The sequence below is a fragment of the Octopus bimaculoides genome, chromosome 3, assembly GCF_001194135.2.
Source record: "Octopus bimaculoides isolate UCB-OBI-ISO-001 chromosome 3, ASM119413v2, whole genome shotgun sequence".
Taxonomy (NCBI): domain Eukaryota; kingdom Metazoa; phylum Mollusca; class Cephalopoda; order Octopoda; family Octopodidae; genus Octopus; species Octopus bimaculoides.
The window spans coordinates 143,243,517-143,264,441 of record NC_068983.1 but is presented as its reverse complement, the minus strand read 5'-3'; the positions used below and the strand labels follow the sequence as shown (position 1 = coordinate 143,264,441).

Genomic DNA, 20,925 nt, shown 5'->3' with positions numbered 1-20,925 from the left:
ATATATCTTGTACTTGTATGTCTTCTTTGATATAAATGATGCATTTCTTTTGAAACAATGATTTATGGAATCCAGTTAGGTCTACATGTATATTTCGGAATAATCAATTTCAGTATATTTTTTTATTTCCTGTGTGTTGTTGACAATAATGAAGGTAAATGTATAAAAGTATTTGCATTTGGGAATTGATATTATTGTTTTTTTTTATAATACAGCTCGTTAAAGTTTCATTATCATTTAATATCATTGTACAGTTAAGTCTCTTTATTTTTTCTTTTATTTCTATCTCTTTTAATCCAGCTTTTGGAAGTAACTTCACCTTTCTTCCTATGTATAAGAAGTTATGGATGGTGGAATTGTGTGTGCATGCATATGAGTGTAAGCACTCATACCTACATGGAAGATGGATGTTATATACACATGCATACACACACACACACTTCCATACTTACAGAAGGTAGTGATTTGACAGAGTGAAGGAGTTGTAGTTTTGGCTCTCTGTGGTCAATTTTACTTTTCATCCTTTCACGCTCAGTATAATAAAGTACCAGCCCAAGGCAGTGGATTAGTAGAAATTGTTAATGTCAGACAAGATTCCTTGTTCTGGTTATTTACATTTTGAGTTCAAATCCTGCTATGGCCTATCTGATTGGTAGAGTTAATCCATTGCCTGGTTCAATTCCACTATCTGACAACTTAGATTCCTTTAGCAGAATTCACTCTGTTGTGAGCATTGGTCCAAGTGTCTGGTCTTAAAGTAACTTCTTCACTAGCCTTAGAGGCCCCAAAAAAGTAAAAGGTCACAGATGCTGTCCTTCCCTTTCTGACTTGGCAGGGAAAAAAATATTTATGAAAAAAGAGGTATAGAACTAAATGACTTGTGATATTTAGTTTCATATTTTTTACATTCTGAATCCAAATGCTCCAGTAGACAATTTTATTAATAACTCAATCAAGTAGTGGGTCGATTTAATCAACCATTCACTCTCCAAAATTTGTGATTTTTTTTCTGTTTCGCTTTTGTTTTTTTTTATTTCATTTCAACCTTCATGCTGTAAACTCAGCTTTGTGTTAAAAATCATTATTTTCATTATTATTCTTTTCATAGCTCTCATCATCATAACACTGAAGTTATGTTAAAGTTTGACATTATTACATTAAAAAAAAAATCTATTAGTAAAACAAGTTGGGTCTTTTTATAAAGAAATAATGAATGAATTGTATAGTTGAAGAACTGGTTAGTATTCCTTCTTCACATGACTAGAAGATACCATTCAACTAACACATGTACACACACACTAGGAAATCTATCTGCTTTAAGTTATCATAGTTCTACAACAAATTTAGTCATGATGTTAATGTGTTTCTTTCAGATAAAGTTGTTGACTTCTCTTATTTGCAATGTCTCCATATTTACTTAAGGATTAAAAGGAAATATTTTTTGCTCTGTGAGACTTAACTACATAAGTAAAAGTTTGGGTGGAAATAATGAGTTTGTTGAAAAACCCAGTCTTTCAGCAGTGTAACCAAGCAAATAACTACACAACAACAATGATAATGATAAATTTGAATTATTAGCATCAGGCTAAACAATAATAATGTGCCAAGAAAGAAGTCTCCTGGGATTGTTTGACCTGTTAGAAAAAGCAGTTAAATTTTTAAATGTCTCCCTACTATCTTAAAAACACATTAAATAATTACAAACTTGTTACCAGTTGAAATGTGCTTGAGGTATATTTGAACCTGTAAGAAAGCCATCCACTGTGTTTTGTCATTGAGAAAATTTCTGTTTGCTGACAAATGGGCATAAATATACCGAATCAGCTTGCAGCACCACCTGACCAGACTGGGATGCATGCAATTCAGAATAGGTACCTCCTCTTCAGTCACAAAAACTGGACAAGGCAGCACTGCTAGCTGACATTAGAGACTATCTCTCTTATGATATTCCCATCATCATTCAGTTACTAGTAGCGCTGTTTGGCAGCTCATCGTAAATAAGCTATGGGTTGACAGCACTGAGCATTGATGTGAATAGATACAAACTGAAGAAGAGATAATTACTGTAAAATGCATGCATCCCACAGTCTGGTTAAGAGGTACTGCAAGCTGATTCAGTGCATTTACATCCATTTGTCAACAAATAGTAACAAGCTTGTATTTATACACATCACTGCTAAGCGCTGTCTTCCCGAACATTAATATATTCCTACAAACTTCTAAGAAGACTGAATGCTCACAGATAGAATTAAATTGCTTATTTATTAAGCTGTAGTTTAAGTGGCTGGATATCTTACAGATACTTGTACAATTAAAGTAATCAAGAGGTAGAGACAGTGGGACATACAGTGTGTGGCAAAACTTGTTCTTTGAATAACAGTTACAATTCCTTGTATAGACTTCTGCACTGTTCCACTTACCAGGTTTCCCTCAAAAGACAAACTGAGACTGGTAAAAGATGCTTGTCCAAGATGCCATGTCATAAGATGGAACCTTAAGATTGCAAAGTTAACTTCTTAACCATCCAGTCATTCCTGCAACACCCCCCCCCACACACACACACAGATGATATACACACACACTCATGTGTATGTGTATGTGTGTAGGGAGATAAATCTTTAGACTCTAGCTTTCCTCACAAACATCAACTTTGTTACCTAATCAAGAGATCAATGACTAGTAATGCTTTAGTTATCATGAAACTTACTTTCTACCCAGGTTTTCCATTGACAACAATCCTATTAAAAGTTAAACTGTACCAACTTTCAATGAGTGATCTCCTATTCAAATGTTGTTTGAAGTTACTATAGCTGTTGCTCCACTTCCTTCAACGAACAAATTGATAAACTGATTAGATGACGTATAATTTGTATATAAAATAATTTGATAAATGTTAAACCATTTATGAAACTAAATCAATATGTTGTTTTTGCCGATCAGATTGGATTGTTACCCCTGCTGATCAGATTGGATTATTACCCCTGCTGATCAGATTGGATTGTTACCTCTGCTGATCAGAAATTACTGGTTTGTTATCCTTGCTGGTCAATGATTGGTTTATTATCTCAACTGATCAATGATTGGTTTATTATCTCAGCTAGTCAAAAATTGGTTTGTTCTCCTTGCTGGTCAAAAGTTATTGGTTTATTGACCCAACTAATTGAAAGTTAGTTTGTTGTCTCAGCTGATTGATGGTTGGTTTGTTATTCCAGACACAGCATTCATCAGCCCAGTCCACATAGCTGTAAATAGATATCTTCATAAGTATCGTTTATTGATGCAATTAAAGAGTATTTTGTTAGCTTGCCATATCAAATTTAAATACTTCCTTGGGCCAGGAGCAACAATAACTACTTTTCATATTTTATTCTATCCAGAAAAATATTCTGAAATTGGAAAAAATCTTCAATATTTTCATAAATATTCCACCATCTTTTCCCATTGCCAAGTCATATCTCAAGCTTCAAGATGTCTTCCAAAACATTGTTGATTGTCTCATGGCTTGGTAATCTTTTGAATTGAAGTATTTTGTTAGACTTCAAAGCTAAATGGAAAACAGATGGTAGTGATAGTAGTAATGGTAGTAGTAAACATTAAAACATAATAATGAATACTGTATAAATCTTTAATGACTGATACAAAGAGACTTGATGTAAGATGCACACACACAGAAAGCAATTATATAATCAAGACAACGATATTAATTATAGCAGCTGTCTTTACCAAGATTTATTTCTCCATGTATGTGTTTATGTGTTTGCATTATGTATGTATATACTAATGGCTGTCTTAAGGATTACAGCACTAGATAATGACTATAGTTGTTGTGTGTGTTTGTTAGCAAGCTGCATCAAAAATGAAGCAATTCTTGGCAGCTCAAGTTTCACATTTATGTCATAGCCTGCATTAATTTAATATTACAGATTGGACAACTGTGTGTGTGTGTGTACTATGCTGATTTTAGTCAAAGTTCATTGTCTGATCAGCATTCTAATCATGGCTATGCTCTTAAGATTAAAAATACTTTAAAATATGTTGTCTCCATTTTAACAGTGGTTGTTTTGTTGGGGCTTTTTTGTGGGCGATTTGGATGTTTTACTCTGGCTATTCTGTTTTGTTTATCCTTTATTGTTGACTGCTACACAATTTGTCAAAACCAGATTACATCTTACAAATGTTCTCAAAATATTCTGCCAAACACATTGATTTTTTTTTTTTTTAATTCCTTCTGTTTCAATTGTCCAAAATAGATTTTCTCTATACTTATTCTTATAGTTTTCCCAAGATGATAGTTTTGTTATTCTATTTTCAATGAAATATATATATATTCGCACATACACACACACACACATTATCTATTATTATAGTATTCACTAAACATAGAACTTCATATTGAATTAAAATATTTCTTTAAATGTAGCTTGAACTTTCAACTAGTAAGAGCATTTAAGTTGTTTTTTTACTCAAATATATTGTTGTCATATTGAAATATATTGTTCTCACTTGTTTTAAATCTATCTCACCTTTTGGCTGTTATTTAGAAATTGTTCATACATTATTTTCTATTTGCTACATATTTCATATCACTTACAATACATATTTCATATCACTACACTACATTAGACAACTCCCTCTCTTACATACATATGGAAAAGCATGATAAACACAAGATGTAGTTTATATCATTTCTATCTTGTGCTCATTTCACCATTGTGGTTATTTGCATCATCTGCAGTAAGTTTCAAAGTGCAATTGGATGCTGAATCATTAATAGCAGTTGTGCACCTAACTGTTCACACAGGAAATACCCCATGTCTGTGTGTGTCTGTCAAATTATAACACTTGCTCTTATTACATGCTTAAAATAACCTATCAAAATATTGCAGTTACGCTATGGAAAAGCCATTCCAGCCATTTATAACACACACAAACTGTTGAATTCACTTTTGAATATATTTCATAAGGAGTCAAATATGTGTCCCACAACTGTAACCTGGTCATTGACATAGTTCAACCAAAACTCACCTCATGAAATAAATTAAAAGTGAATTTAACATTTTATAATGTGGTAAAAAATATGGTGACAATAGCACTTTTCATGATTTATTTACTACAACTCTAAATAGTATTTCTTTTTACAAAATATAGACCAATGAGTATTTAAAGTGATCTTCATTTCCAATTTTTTAACTTTCAACTTGGAAAACAAACATGCACACACACACACACACACACACACACGCATTTTCGGGAGCCAACCCTGGCTTTAACCATCAGAAGAATTACAGTGGGATTGCTCACCCTAAGCAATCTTTGGTGCTTCTTACTACTTGATATAGTAAGCCAAAAACCTGGACTATTCCTTTGAGCACTTATAGTACCCACTTGGATAATTTATCCCTGTATACTCATTGTATATATAAAGTGTGTGTGTGCTCTAAACTTATTCTGTTTTATGTCAATGTATTATTTCACCTCTACTAATAACTTCATAGATCTTGAATATTCTGAGGTTACTATCTTGTCTTTTTCTTGTTGCTTCAGGACTTACTGTAAGTTAATACTTAACTTCTCCATCTCCAAGCATGTAGATACACTCTTTGGCTAATTGCAACTTTCCATGATCTATACATGCTGTCAATCCTTTATAACATCTGCACAGTTTTCCCCTTTCCGCTAGGTTCCATTTCTTCCTGCTTCCACAAACCATTTCTGAAATGCTTAAAATCTTCTAAAATGATCCTGTTTCACTTTAAATCTTTTTTAACAGGTTTCTCTTTAGTTTTAGATATATACCTACATGTTTCCTGTTCTACACGCTTCACTGAAGATCTCTCATCTATCTGATTTCAATGAGCCTTTGCGGGTCACTCCTTACTCCAAATCAAAGTAATATTTATATATATTCAATGGGTGAGAAGACACTAGTATAAGCAAATAATAGATGAACACTGCATCTGCAGAACAAGATTGGCTATAAGAAATGTATAGTTTGAGCATATAATAAAAAGACAAGAGACAAACAGGCATACATATATGCCAGATAAGTGATGTCATGTGTGTGTGTTAAATAAGATGATAAGGCCAAGGCAATGTGATATTTTTAAGACATTTATAAAGAGAAAGGTAGTCTTACAGCTGTTTCAGGGAAATAAATGATATCCCATCATCAGAGATGAGTTAAGAGAGTTGCAATTAGTAGAGTTCATTATATAAGTTAATTTTGAAAGGGAGAGATACAGAAAGTAAAAAGGGAAATATGAAAATAAAAATACATGTAGATATGCCTTTGTGGTTAAGAAGTTCACTTCCCAACCATGTGGTCTCAGGTTCAGTCCCACTACTTGGTACCCTGGGCAAGTGTCTTCTGTAGCCTTGGATCAACAAAAGCTTTATGAGTGAATTTGATAGATAGAAACTAAAGTTCATTGTGTGTGTGAAAGTGTTCGTACATCCTTATATATGCAGACAACATATACACACTCATAATTTTATTGGCAGCTAAAACTGAAGGAATAATCATTGAAGCTAGAAATAAACCTCATTCAATCTCGTCTTGATGTCATTTCTTACACCCCCATTTATATAAAGTTCACAAGATGTGTAGGTTCTTGTTGAATATTCACCTTTGTATAGCCTCTTTTTTTTTCCTTCTCCATACACATTAGGAAACTGATTACAGTTTTTTGAACATTTCTCTCATTTTCAGTAGAATAAGTCAGTTGGTGAAGAGAGTTGTTACTCAGCTGGTTTTAGGTGTTGCCCAAACTGTCAGATGTAAAAAGATTTATACATATATAATGCTAGCAGTGTTAAAATGGTTGAAATATCTTATTTTTTTCATAATATGTATGTATATATTAATGTTAGGATTATTTGATGACAAATAACATTTACTGGTTAAAAGAGTCAATACTAAATGTAGAGTCAAATTTATTATGAGAAAATGGTTAACTCTGACTTGTATCACCTATCTCAAAGCTTATTCAGTTTGTTTTTAACAAGCCTTAAGACAGGCAAAGCTTGAAGTCAGTCAACCTATTTTTATGTATGTTTGTATCTTTTAGTTGCTTTCTTTGCCAAGAGATCTATTCTATGATCATGTGTGAGGAATAAGACAACTGTAGTGTGGTAGATTTATTATAGCCATTAAACATATGTGTTCATGGTTGTATTCACTTTATTTTATCATTTTGCAATCATATATATTATTAGCTATCAAAGTCTTTTCCTGTACATCTATGATTTGGTCACTTTATTTCACTGATATTTTGTCTCAGTGTATCTTGATTTATACTCCACTTCACTGTGATACAATAAAATAGAATATCAATAATATTAAGTATTTTGATAAGTAACAATGTATTATTATTGTTAATGTTATTATTACTATTAGAAATAATAAAATAAAACAAATGTTGCTGTGAGTGTGTGTGCTTTAATATCTACAAAACTGTTCCACAATACAGATTATGTATATGTTCTCTACTACATGCATGACAGAATATAATTAAGACAAAGATTTATATTCTGTTTATTGTTGCTTTTAATTAATCTGAGATTAATTTCCTTTTAATTTCTTACAAACTACCTAACGTGGTATAAATTAAAACCTTCTATCTATATTTAATGTCAGTTTATATTCTAAATATCAGCTTTAATAAGTACAAAATCATTTTACTGAATTTTTCATTATTTTAAAAGTTAATTGAAACAATGACAAAAATATTTTAACAAAACAGTATTTCAACAAAAATATGGTAACAAGATTTAAACCTTCCATGCTAAAATATTTTGTCACTGGAAAATAATTTAATTTAAATACAATAGATTTTCATGTTATTTTCTTTTAACTATTGGAAGAATGGTCTGTACACACCTTTTGATTTTGTTTTTTCTTCTTTGCTTTCATGGAAAAGAAAGTTTTTGACAAATGATTGTTGATCCAAGAAACTAATTATAGTTTTCTGAAACAAGCCATTAATAGTAATGCTACATAAATATCACCATTGTACTGATTATTTATAACACCCACTTTCTTTTCATGTTCAAAATAATGGAAATACATGTTTGTTTATAAGGAATTTAGCAAGCTGAAGAAATCATTTTTGTCTTCCGGTCTGTAACATAAACCCATTACAATGTTCGATTGAGAATTAGTGATTTATTATTCAAATCCTCTTTTTCACTCAGCTTACCACTGTTGTCTGTATTGTTTGATGTATGTTCGTGTTGTTTTCTCTGATGTCTCCATTATGTTATCCTCAGCTGCCACATTTAGTTCTGTATTGACAATTTGTGTCTTGCAGTGGTTGGGGGGGGGGTGACTTGTACAACTTTTGTTTTCTGTTATTTTATAAAATACAACATATATAGAGAGAAGAAAGACACACACATTTATGTGCGTATGTCTATATGATTATATATGTAATATACATAGTGTTCAGATTTTACCAGGCTTTATGTCATCTGCACTTTGCTTTGCCGTTTTGCTTATATGTCTTTGATTTGTTCTTGTTTCTGCCTGCTTCGATGTTCACCGTTCTTCTCACAGTGGAGCAATTGTTGAGTCTTTGGATTAAACCAAGCAACTTCTATTTGGCGTACGTATATGAAAAGATAAAATATATATATATATACATATGTATGTATATGAAACACTTTTTTTTAATTTATTGTTTTGTCATAGCTAGAGCACTTTTTTTCTGTTTAAACTTGATGTAATTTTGCTGATTATACTGCTTGTTCTCTGCTCCACCATTCCAAAGAGAAAAAAAAACTGGAGTATTTCTTGTGTTGTCTTTGATGTTTGGAATGAATCACTTTGTATTTCAAATGTCTTTATGTTTTTTCTTTTTGTTTATTGTATTTATTCTTCTCATAAAAAGAGTACAGTGGTGTTGAAACCAAGATCCTGGCAAATCATTCCTGTGATCTGGGTTCTATCCCTGGTGGTAGCTAATTCACTTTCTTCTCTAATACACCAGCAAGTGGGGAGGCATGAACATCTACATTTCTGTTCTGTCATCTTTTTAAATTGATTTAATTGACCATCCATTAATGGCTATTTCTGATAATGGAAGGTGAAGTAATTTATTTTTTATTTCTCTATTATCTCCAGTGCAGTATTATTTAGCCTCTTCGAAGGTACATGGGACATAGCTTGTATAGCCCACAATAGCTGAGAAGTCAGTTCACTAGCTATGTGTTGTACTCTACTCATGATCAAAACCTTTAAACTTTGAAAGGATTATAGTCCACTTAGCTGTAAATAGTTAAAATGTTATGGTACAAATATTACTATAATTGAATACTGGATTCAAAACACCTCATTGATATAGTTTGGTGATTGCCGAGGTTCTACCAGAATAACCTGCCATGGATTAAACTGTAAAGTCAAAATTTTTAGTTATGTCCCTCTTATAGTGTAGTCAATAGGTTTCCCTGCTGTCAATGGTAATCAATATTGTCTTCTTTAAAAATCGCATTAACAAACGTCAACTGCTGGGCACTCCACCCACTTCAGTGTAGATCTGTTGGTATTCCAGCCATAACTTTTTACCTAAAAAAGATGATCTTGAGATGCAGAGAGAAAAGACAGTTCATAACTGTTGTCTTCTGCAGCCCTGCTATATGCGCTACTACAAATCAATGTGAAAATTTGTGTATGGTTACTCAAACCAGCTAAAAACAGCTGTCAGATTTTCTTTATAACATATTCTTGTTTTAAAAGCCAAAGGAAACATTAAATGATAGTTCAGTTCTAGCTACACTGGCTTGGAATGTACAGGTTGATCACGAATGGAATGCTTTTGATCATAAGTTTGTGCAGCTGGCTAACTGTAGTTAAACAAAAAGTCTACTATTCTCAAACATTTGGAGATCTTAAAAACCACATAAAGACTATCAAATATTGCTAAAGTTTCTCAGGAGAAGGGGACCAGTGTTCATTAGCTTTACAGGTGCTCCTAGACTGGTGAGATTGATTCTATTGATACCCAACCAGAATAATTTGCAAGTTATTGTTGTCAAGATAAACCTGAACAGGGAGAAAACCAGAGATTTGCAACACAGTACAACATAGCACAAGCATCAGTTGATAGTGTTATACTAGGTGGTGCATTAGGCTCGTTTCTATCATCTGATGTAGATCATATAAAAGCAAAAATACATGCTTAAAATAACTACGAGATTAACAGAAACATTACATTAAACCCTGTTGCCAACCTCTTTCTGTGAAATGCAAGGAATCTGTTATTGACCAATTCTATTTTGCCTTATGTTATTCTGGGTACCACCAAAGTTAATAACAGTTAATGTGCCAGTGCCACATTAAAAGCAGTGTACACTCTGTAAAATGGTTGATATTAGGAAGAAGCCAAAACAGACAAAATGAAACCTAGACTGCTCTCCAGCTGGCCAACTCCTGTCAAACCATCTAACCCATGCCAGCATGGAGAATGGACATTAAATGATGATGATAAAAAAAAAAAACTACTGAAATATATCCTCAAACATTTACAAAAATGAAAATTATATGGTGGTGTAGATGGGTTAAGTCCTATTTTCATGTTGGGTTGAAACGAAAGTAATATTTCAAGACAAAATGAAAAACCAAAACAAATTGTATATGATTTTGTATACATATACTACTTCAAGATTATATCTATTACTTCTGAAAATTTTATGTACCATACAAAATCAAATACTGGAAAATGTAAAGGATATTGTATGTATTGAATATCTTCAAATAAAGGTATGTAATTCATTTATACAGGAAATGAGACTAGCAAAAATACTGCTGCTTGTTGCTACATTTAGTTCCACTCATGTTCATGCAAGTACAAAGAGAATAAAATAAAACTTGTTCCTCATTGTTGTTTTTTTTTATATATATAGGACTGGGTTTATTATTATTAAGCATCTATTACCTTTCAATTGCCTGTGTATAGATTCTTGTAGCAGCATGAAGAAAGGAAATATACAAGTTACCAATTTTTATCACAATTACATATAAATTTTGTTTTGGTTTACAGTTTGTCTTAAAATTTTCATTCTATTTCAATTCAACACAAAAATATAACTTAACCAACTGCATGCACAGAATAGTCCCCAAAATAGACTGAAGTTCCACATATATGGGGTGCATGATATATGGGCTGATTCTAAAAGATTTAATTGATCTATTTCTGTCATAGGTCTCCCATAGCAGATATGATCAAGGTGGATCAACTAAAACAACTACAACATATTTACAATAAGTGCTTTTATACTGTGGCTATTTTCTCATATTACATCAGTGTCTGTTCTTCCTGCTTTATCTTTTTTCTGTGCCTATTTATAGCTGCATGTAATTAATGTTCTCTATCCTTATTTATGTTCTTTATGTCTATCCCCACCAACCCATGTACAGAATTTTAAATGTCTACAGAATGTATTGCGATGGAATTGGAAAGGGTGGAGAGCATGGTTTTGTTGACTGTATTGGAGGATTTTTTTTTCCAGTAATTTTCTTTATTTTGTTGTTTTTATTCTTTACTGCATTTATTTATATATTTAAACAAGGCTTTCCTTCTATGACAAGAAAGCAACTTTTAAGTGACGTGCAAAGCTTTGATAAAACACACACACATGCAATGTGATTGATTGCCATTGTAGCAGTACATAGGTTTAGTGGTATCTTCAATAAAACAATATCCTAAAAATGCAATATATTACAGCACACTTTACTTTCATATTATCTACAACACTAATACGTATTATTTAAATGGTCTCTTTTTTTTCTTTTTTTTCTTTGGTGTAAATTATACATGGTATTTGTTCAGAAAATTGTGTGATTAACACTTCATAACAAGGGTAGGGGATGTCTAGGATATTGATAAGAGTGGCATTGAGTCTAGAGTATTTGTGGGATTGAGGAACATTTGATCAAACTATTTGAGAATTTCCACCATTTTACTCATTTCTGGATATGTGACCAGAAATGGTTACACATTCATTTGACTAGTGACACAGATCTGAATGCAGATCCTGTGTCATTGGTTGAGATTTACAGTTTATATTAGTTTCCATAAAAATTAAGCAGGTGAAGGTTTTCCCTCTCTCTCTCTTTCTCTCTCACTCTCTCTCTCTTTCTCTCTCACTCTCTCTCTCTTTCTCTCTCTCTCTCTCTTTCTCTCTCTCCCTTTCTCTCTCTCTCTCTTTCTCTCTCTCTCTTTCTCTCTCTCTCTCTTTCTCTCTCTCTCTCTTTCTCTCTCTCTCTCTCTCTCTCTCTCTCTCTCTCTCTCTCTCTCTCTCTCTCTCTCTCTCTCTCTCTCTCTCTCTCTCTCTCTCTCTCCATGCATGTGTTTGTGTGTGTGTGTGTGTGATTGAAGTCACAGAATATGATATTAGACAAGTGTCCAAATGGTTCTAAGTTCAAATTTCTGAAGCCACTTTGTTGAATACTTGAATGATGCACTTAAGCTACAAGCTTCAGAAATGTTACTTGAGGGAGACTAGCATCTTATCCAGGAAAATGTTTCTCATCCATTTAAAATGACGAAATCAGAACTTAGTACTATCTTTTAAAATACCGTCAGGGATTAGCATATGCTTTCATGCAAAGCAATCTTATGTATTACCTAATGCAGGAATTGAAACTGCACTAAATGTTCGTTTTAACCATGTTATATATTCCTTTATCTGCAGGCAGAGGTTGTATCCTCATAGGTACCAATTTACAGGTTGGTTAACTGGATTCCTGAAAGTGAAGTGTCTTTACTACTAGAGACATAACACTAGTAGTAATACCAGATTGTCAACTTTCTAGTAGCTTGTCAGGTCTTCATTCTTTCTACTTTAAACTAACTGCAGTTCTCTTGATCAGATGATGATTTAACTTCAGTGAGGCACAGCATTTATAATTACTGCACTGCACATTTCCACTCACACACGTAGTCTCTTACTCTCACTCATTCTCTCTTTCCTTCTCTCTTACACTCTATTTTATGTTTACTCACTCTCTCTCTGTTCCAGCCAACATGTAATTCAATCCAGCAACACTTTATTTCAGTGATTTCATTTGTGTGCTTATGATCTCATATTATTTAATAGTTTGCGTTACAATAATTAACATTTTAAATTACTTTGTTGATTTATTAACTTTATATAACTGGGGGTGTTTAACACAGTGCAAGTACTCAGACTTTCAGACTCTTATTGATTGCATTTTTTTTTGTTGTTTAACAGTTTTAAACAACTACATACAAGTCCTATCTAAATTACTTTAAGCAATCATGAAGAAATTAGTCTAAACGTGTTTGTTATATTTACCTGTGCTTATTAAAAATATTACTGTGTGAACCAATAAATTCTTGGTGAACCAATTCTGTAATTAAGTTTTTGTTTTTAATCCTCATTGATACTCAAAAATCAATTACACTTTTGGGAAACAACTAAATGTCACAACTTCTAGTTTCTTCGTACTCTCCAATTCTATGATCTCATGCTTATCTAAGACACCATTATTAATGGATTTTGGTGTGATATGGTATAATACAGCAGTAAATTTTCAGCAAGCTAGTTTTCAGAACCAATAAGTTATGCTTCACTTGCTGCAATAATGCTTTGGGAACTATATACATGGTATAAATTCCCATTTATGTTTCCTCTCTCTCTTTCTGTCTCTTGGCACTTTATGGCTTTATGGCTCATTAAGAGATAATTATTAATAAATGAAAGTTTAGTGGAAAACAATTGGCATTTCTTGTCTTCGATTGTTGCTTTATTTCTAAGTTGTTCAGGAAATTGTACATGGCATTAAAGTTTCCATATTAATGGTGGCATAAATGAAATTAAAAAAAACTCGACCTAAATTGATTACAAGAAGATGTTTGAGGTTCTATGTAGTCAGTTCTGATTATTATTATGGTTTATTTGAAAATGATTTATAAAGTGTATTTCATTGCTTCATTGTAAGAAAACTCATGACTGTATTAACTTATATATTTTTTAAACATTACTTTTAAATATAAGAATTGGTAGAAATAGCAGAACATTGGATTGGTAATAGTTAACTATTAGTGGACAAGTCCACCTAACCATAACTTGGTGGCACAATATAGTCTACATCTGTAAGCTGCTGCTTCAGATGTAAACAAGTATTGCTGTAGCTCTGCAGTTCAATTTTTCTGGTGAGTTATAACTAAAGATGAACTCTCCAAAATACACTTGCTTTAGATACAAATATAAAAATGAAGAGTTCTATGGTAACACAATAACCTATGGTTCCAGATATGGCTGTATGACTATGAAATTCACTTTGTATTGTATATTTTGGGGTTAGATTCCACTACAAGGTACTTTCTGTACCTGAGCTTCAGATTGAGCAAAGGTTTGTGAGTAAAATTTACTTGACATGGGAACTGTGTAGAAGCCCAAAAAGTGGCTGTTTTAGGGTGGTAGATTTACTCTGTTGCCCACTTTAACACTAGTAGCTGGCCCCTTGGGTGCCTTTAGTTGAGTTCACTCTGTTGCAAGCATTTGTGCTAGATCTCTGGTTTTGAGATAATTTCCTCCTCTGACCAGGCCATTAACAAAGGCAAAGTATAACAGTGTGTGCACGCTGAACACTTTAAGGAAAAGGGAAAGTGTCTTAACATTTCAAATGTTACTCTTTTCCTTTTGATGGACTATCAAGAGAGCAAGGAAGAAAAATAGGTAGTGAGAAAAAAAGATACAATAAAACTAATATATACATATATATCAATGCTCTCAAGAAATGTATGAGCATTCATCCTTAATTCAGTTCTGTGCTGTATCCTTCAATGATTCCATGTCAGGTTTTCTTTTCTCTTTTTAAGAGTTTTCCAGACCCTTAACCAATACATTTGTCATTTTTGAGAAAAGGGACATTGTGAGTGGTCCCTACAATCCTCTCATTGCAATATAGCTGAAAGGGAGAGAGTATGAGAAGAATCTACTTCAGTGCTTGACTATTACTCTAACTCATTTTTGAATCCAAAAGGATGAAACAAAAGACCAAGTTGAAAAAGACTTGGGTAAAGAGAGAGAGTGAGAGAGCAAGGGGCTCCTCCAAATGCTTGCAACAATGAACTTTGCTAAAAGTCTCTAAGAACCAGATGATGTTAATCTGGATAACATAAAAAAACCTATAGCTTGCAATTATTGCCTTGATTTTGTTACTCTAATGTTTGTCTTGCAGACCTTCCATTAGCTAACACATTTTAACATGACTGAAAGAAGGAGGATGTTTTTATTTTTGTTTAGGCATTTTCATTTAACATATTTCCAGTATCTTATTTTTGTCAAAATACATGGCCAAGAGATAAACCTCACTTGTTTAATCCCAGATCAATTATCAAGTAGATTTATGATCAGACATTCCAGCTGTGACCATGTCATCTTTAATTTTTAGACACAGTATATCCAAGACTAGACAATGTATTCATTTTTTTAATTTGGTAAAATTTGGCTGCTATTTATAGAAGTTTCATTATTGCTTTGTGCCCATATATTAACTCCTATTTTGTCTGATTCTGTAAGAATGAAAAAACAAAATTGGCCTAGTCTGGATTTGAACTCAAACAAACAAATAGGCAAACCTAAATATTATCATGCCAGCATTGTTCAGTTACTGCCAACATTTAACCCAAATTCCACTATTATGCAGGTCAAGCATGATGACATTAAGAAGTGCAATAACAGTATGGGACTAAAATTCATTATGATATTTTATTGTGCATGCTTCTAAGTTCAAATCCTACCAGAGCTAACTTTATTATTCATCTCTCTGGGATCAGTAAATTAATTACAAGTAATATACAAGGATGAAAGCAGGTTTATTTTTATCATTTATAGTCTTGTTTAGATAAAATAAATTTTACAGTGCTGATGCCTATCATAGGGTTCAATTTTCAGTTCTTAAAGACAATTTCTTTCATTGTATCTACCTCTTTAAGGTAACTTTTATGCAATCACTAGACTTGCTAGAAATAATGGCCAAATTTCTCATGAATTCAATCCTACATTTCAAAGGGACTGACTTTATAGTCAAGATACATTGAATAAGAAATTTGATGGTCAAGCTGGAATGCCTTTGATCAATGTTCTGTTCAGTCAAGGCTGACCTGGTGCTAAACAACATTCTTTAATTTTCTCAAAGTTATATCAAATACTACACAATCACATTCTTCCTGTGAAAAGGTGTGGCCTTTCTGCTAAGACATCAATATTACACAGGGTTGATACTGAAACATATTAATAAGAGAAATAAGTCTTATTTCAGGATTATTTCAGATAAAATGTATTGTTCTGTTGTTTGTTCATTTTTGTCAATATACTAAACCTTTACTAATTTGTTATCAATTGATGAATATTTTAAAACAGAAATCCAATATTTTTATGTATATATTTTATTTTTGGAATTTTAGTTGTAATAATGATTGTCATATATGCAATTTCTGCACTGATGTGTGCACATATGTATGTAAATATTCTTATATTATTTTTATATTATTAATATATAATTTGAGTGTATATCTGTACCGTATATGGGAAGTGAAAGAGGATGTGCCGAAAATTATAACAGTTAACTACATCATCATGCGTAAACCCTAGAATATAATGACCCTTATGATTCTGTCATTTGGCAAAAGACTCTGTTAATTGTAAAATGAGTGTGAATCAAAAAGTGAGGTCTGTTGATATGTAAAGGAAAAAAGAAAAACCTTTTAGAGCAGAGCCTTTCAACAAATGTTTTATTTTTTACTCTTCTCCAAGGAAGGCTTTTGCTTGAATGTTTTGCTTTTACTTTGCATCTCAACACACATCATTTATACACTTTTTCTTCAATTGAACTTTAGAATTGTTTCATTAGAAGTAAATGTATGTTTAACCCTTCTGATACCAATCTACTGAGACTACTCATGGTTTGATACAAAATCATATTTAAATTAAACTCTTCCATAGCAATTTTATGTAAGAACCTTTCACTAAGTTCTGTTCCAAATGCAAACAACTAGCTTAATGGAAAAGTTATTTTACAAAGTCCCTCCAAATTCTTGATTGCTTTCAAAATTAACAGAAATTTTGATAATATATTTCACTGGAAGTATGATCAGAAAAGGGTTAAACAACTTGAAAATGTGAAATACAGTACTATATATATTTTGCACATTCTGAATCTACACACTCGTTTCGTATGTATATATATATATATATATATATATATATATATATATAAACAGATATACTGATATAATTTTGGATTCTTTTCAGAAATTGGTCAATACAATTTCCTCATTTTCTGATGTTTATTAGCCATGATACTATTTTCTCTATTTCATAGCTACCAGTGTGAATGATGAAATGGAGTTTGTCAAGATGCGTTATAAGTCACCAGCTCGAAACAGTTTCAAAAGCAGTTACCATTATGGCATAAACCATGCAACCAGTTTTGATAGCCTTGGTGCCGGTGGCTCACCTAGTGTGATCAGCTCTGAACAGCCCCCTAGTTATGACAACCACATGTACGACTCTACTGCTGCTTGCTACAGCACTCCAGCTAGTGGTGTTGGAGTAAGTAGATCCACTGCTGCTAATAATCCTCTCTATGCAACTGTTGATCGCCAGAGCTTACGCAACAAGGCCAGTCAACGGTCGAAATCTTCAAAAAAGGACACTAACAAGAGGAAAGACTTACCTTGGGTTCATGTCAGCCCTTCGTCAAATTACACAAATCACCAGTTTACCAACTATTAACAATAACATTAAAAACAAAAAGGAAGCTTGCATTTTTAAAGATATTTTAAAAGGAACTTATGAAAGCAAGCAAAAATACTTTGTCTCTGAAACAAAATGTTAGAGGCAGGGAATATGTAAAACATTTTTTTAAATATGGAAAGAAAAATCCCTAAGAGGTGTATAAATGTATTTAAGATATGCATTTTTTTACACTTGAGGGTATTTTTCTTATTCTTTGCCTTGCATATTTAAAATGAGATGTGAATAAGCAATTGTCCAGTTAATGTTTAAATTGATGCTATAACCTTGTCCTCGCAGCACATCTGACAAATTTCTCACTCCAGCTGCCACTATACTTCTGGCAAGACTGGAAGAAATCAGTGGCTACCACAGCTAACTACACTCCCATTACCCTCTCAAAAAATTATATAAGGATCTATTGATCTTTGATTTTGTCATCTGCCAACCATTGTTACAGACACAATACATATACACCCATAAATGCATATGCACATTCCAACAATATGCAGACCAGTAATTACACACACACACACACACACACACACACACACTTACATACTCATGTATACATACACAATCACACACAACTCTCACTTAATGTATTAAACTGTACTGTAGATTGCCTGAATGCAAGACTGGTTGTGGACACAAGTTCAAATCTTGATATATATATATAAAGTACATGCACATACAAAACCTTAGTCCTTCTACCCACACCAAGTAACAATATCACTGTACCCCTCCTAGTACCAAACACTTGATTATACACCTCTCTTACTATCAATCTCCCCACTTCCTCAACCACCACTTTAATAAACATACCATCCACTGCTAGGGGCAAGATGCAATCATACTCTAACTACACTTACTTTTCATTTGAAACCCTTTACCAATTCTTTACTAATGTTTTGCCACTATTTCTATCTGTTTATGAAGCCTCATATGGAAAGGAGCAAAAAGGAAGGGAAGAGTAAAAAGTGAGATGTTGTGGAGTAAAATGATGCATTTCCCCCTCAGTTATAAATGTGGCATACTGGATGTTGTCTCAGCAGATTGTCTATTAGCAATATTCTGACATTACTCATTTAATATATATATATGTATATACACACATATATACATTGATGTGCAAGCACACATGCATATATACATTTGTGTGTCTGTGCACATGCACTTATTTTTGTAAGTGTACAAAGAATCCATAGATGAGGTATTAGTTTAGCTTTAATGCTAAATGTCACTGGGTATGAAATATTTGGTGTGTGTATATGTCTAATAAATATATAGGATACAGCTCTTCATTTTTGCATATTTTGTTTAATATGCAACCAAAGAGTCTGTTTGCCAGTTTGGTGTTGAATAAAACCTTCTGAAAGACCCTACACCAAACTAATTATTCTATCAAATACATGCACATACACTCTGTGTGTGTGTATGTATGTATGTGTGTATAAACATAGGGCATTAACACTATACCTGTGTATTTACATGGATGCTGGCAATCTTCAATAGACAGAATGTGAGAGTAATAATATTCATAAATAAATTCATGCATGCATACAGATTTTTATATACACTCTCCAACACTGAATGATTTTGCATTTCACACTTCAAAGATTTTGCATGTGAAACCAGTAACGTGTATATTCATGCACACTGCAATAAACAAAATATGCACCTCTGTACATACACACTCACATACTCTGACTAACTATATACACCCCCTGCACACATACACAGCCACACACACACATACACACACATACATCTATTCATAAATGCTGTTATATTAATGTAAATATTTTAAACAAAACTGAAACCATTTATTTACTACAACCAAAAGAATCTGAGTCTTTCATATGTGATCCAAGTTGCTTTAGCCCTGCTTTTCTTTCTCTCCCTGAAACATATACACACTTCCTTTCTCTCTATTAAAGTCCTACATCACTACATTTACTAACATCTGCACAGTGGTCTGTTATATACTATTCTTACAACAGTTGTTTTTGACTGTAATATTCCAGCTTATCATTTGAAGGGGGCTTATACAACTCTCACATGATGAGGTTTCCTGTTTTTTTAAATTTTCTTTGGATTTTCTTCCACATCCCCACTCCATACACACCCCTCAAAAAAATTTACTAAATGTTTATTTTTTATTTCTTTTTTATTAACAGAAAAAAACATTTAACTGATTTTGAAATTAAAATTCACAATTATATTAAAAATTGTTAAATGAAAATTATATTGAAAATTGTTAACTATAAAACAAAATGTTCATATATATAAATATTTATGTATGTATAAATATATATATATATATATATATATATATATAAATATATATATATGTGCAAATTAACCTGTGCTGACAAAATACTTATCAAAAAATAATTAAAAATATTACTAAAAGTGTTCAAATTATTAAATCAATCTGTTAAAAGATTGCCAAACTATATAAACATTAAAAGAATCTTTGTTTTTATTCATCCTTTTTCATTTTCATCTTTTGTGTGTTGATATGCTATTGTTTTTCTTGTTCTAAGAAATAAATGCATTTATTTACAGCCAAGTTAATTGAAATTACTCAAAAATTTTTGAAGTTGAGGAAACAAACATCAATAGGTATACCAAATTAAAAAAAATATTTGCTACTTTATAAACAGCCTTAAGGGAGTTTTAAACCAAGATGAACATAAAATAATGACATGTTAGCAAGGATTTTAAAAAAAAACTGCTAATATATATACTTTCAGGAGTGATTTAGAGTAAGTAGAAACAAGGGAGAGAAATAGAAGCTGATTGCTCTTGGTAAACTGTTAAATGTTGATTTATTCAGTCAGGTGATAGTGTAATCTTTTAGTGTTTCAGAAGATATTTGTCAGAGTAGTGGCATTTTGTGAAGGTATCTGATCTAATATCCACAGTCTGTGAGTTTAAGGTTGACGAATATGAAACCTCTTTTACCAACACATAACCAACATCTTGTATCATTTTTGTATGGTCAATATCTTTCCAAAATTTTCCACTTGTCAAAAACAGTAGCATGTTCTTTCAAAATCAAGACATAATTGAATAGGTTTGCTGAAATGCTTTTTTTAATTATTTTTAAAGGGAGAAGTAGAGTTGTAGCATCAGTGTTTAAATATCCCTTCCACC

The 20,925-nt window shown here is 32.3% G+C and overlaps 1 protein-coding gene across 3 annotated transcripts in view; it reads left to right on the top strand.

Annotated features, from left to right (window-relative positions):
• The window catches only part of LOC106878292 (sodium/potassium-transporting ATPase subunit beta-1-interacting protein 2), a 210,762-nt gene extending 190,584 nt beyond the window's left edge, over positions 1–20,178 (top strand). Inside the window, exons 7-8 of one of the 3 annotated variants that reach the window (XM_052966603.1) lie at positions 8,555–8,603; positions 17,351–17,481. In XM_052966603.1, coding sequence (XP_052822563.1) covers positions 8,555–8,582 — 28 coding nt within the window. In that variant the 3' untranslated portion in view covers positions 8,583–8,603; positions 17,351–17,481. Of the gene's footprint in view, positions 1–8,554; positions 8,604–17,350 lie in introns of all 3 variants that reach the window. The other 2 variants (XM_014927475.2, XM_052966604.1) reach the window with 2 other exon arrangements.
• The last annotated feature ends 747 nt before the right edge of the window (positions 20,179–20,925 follow it).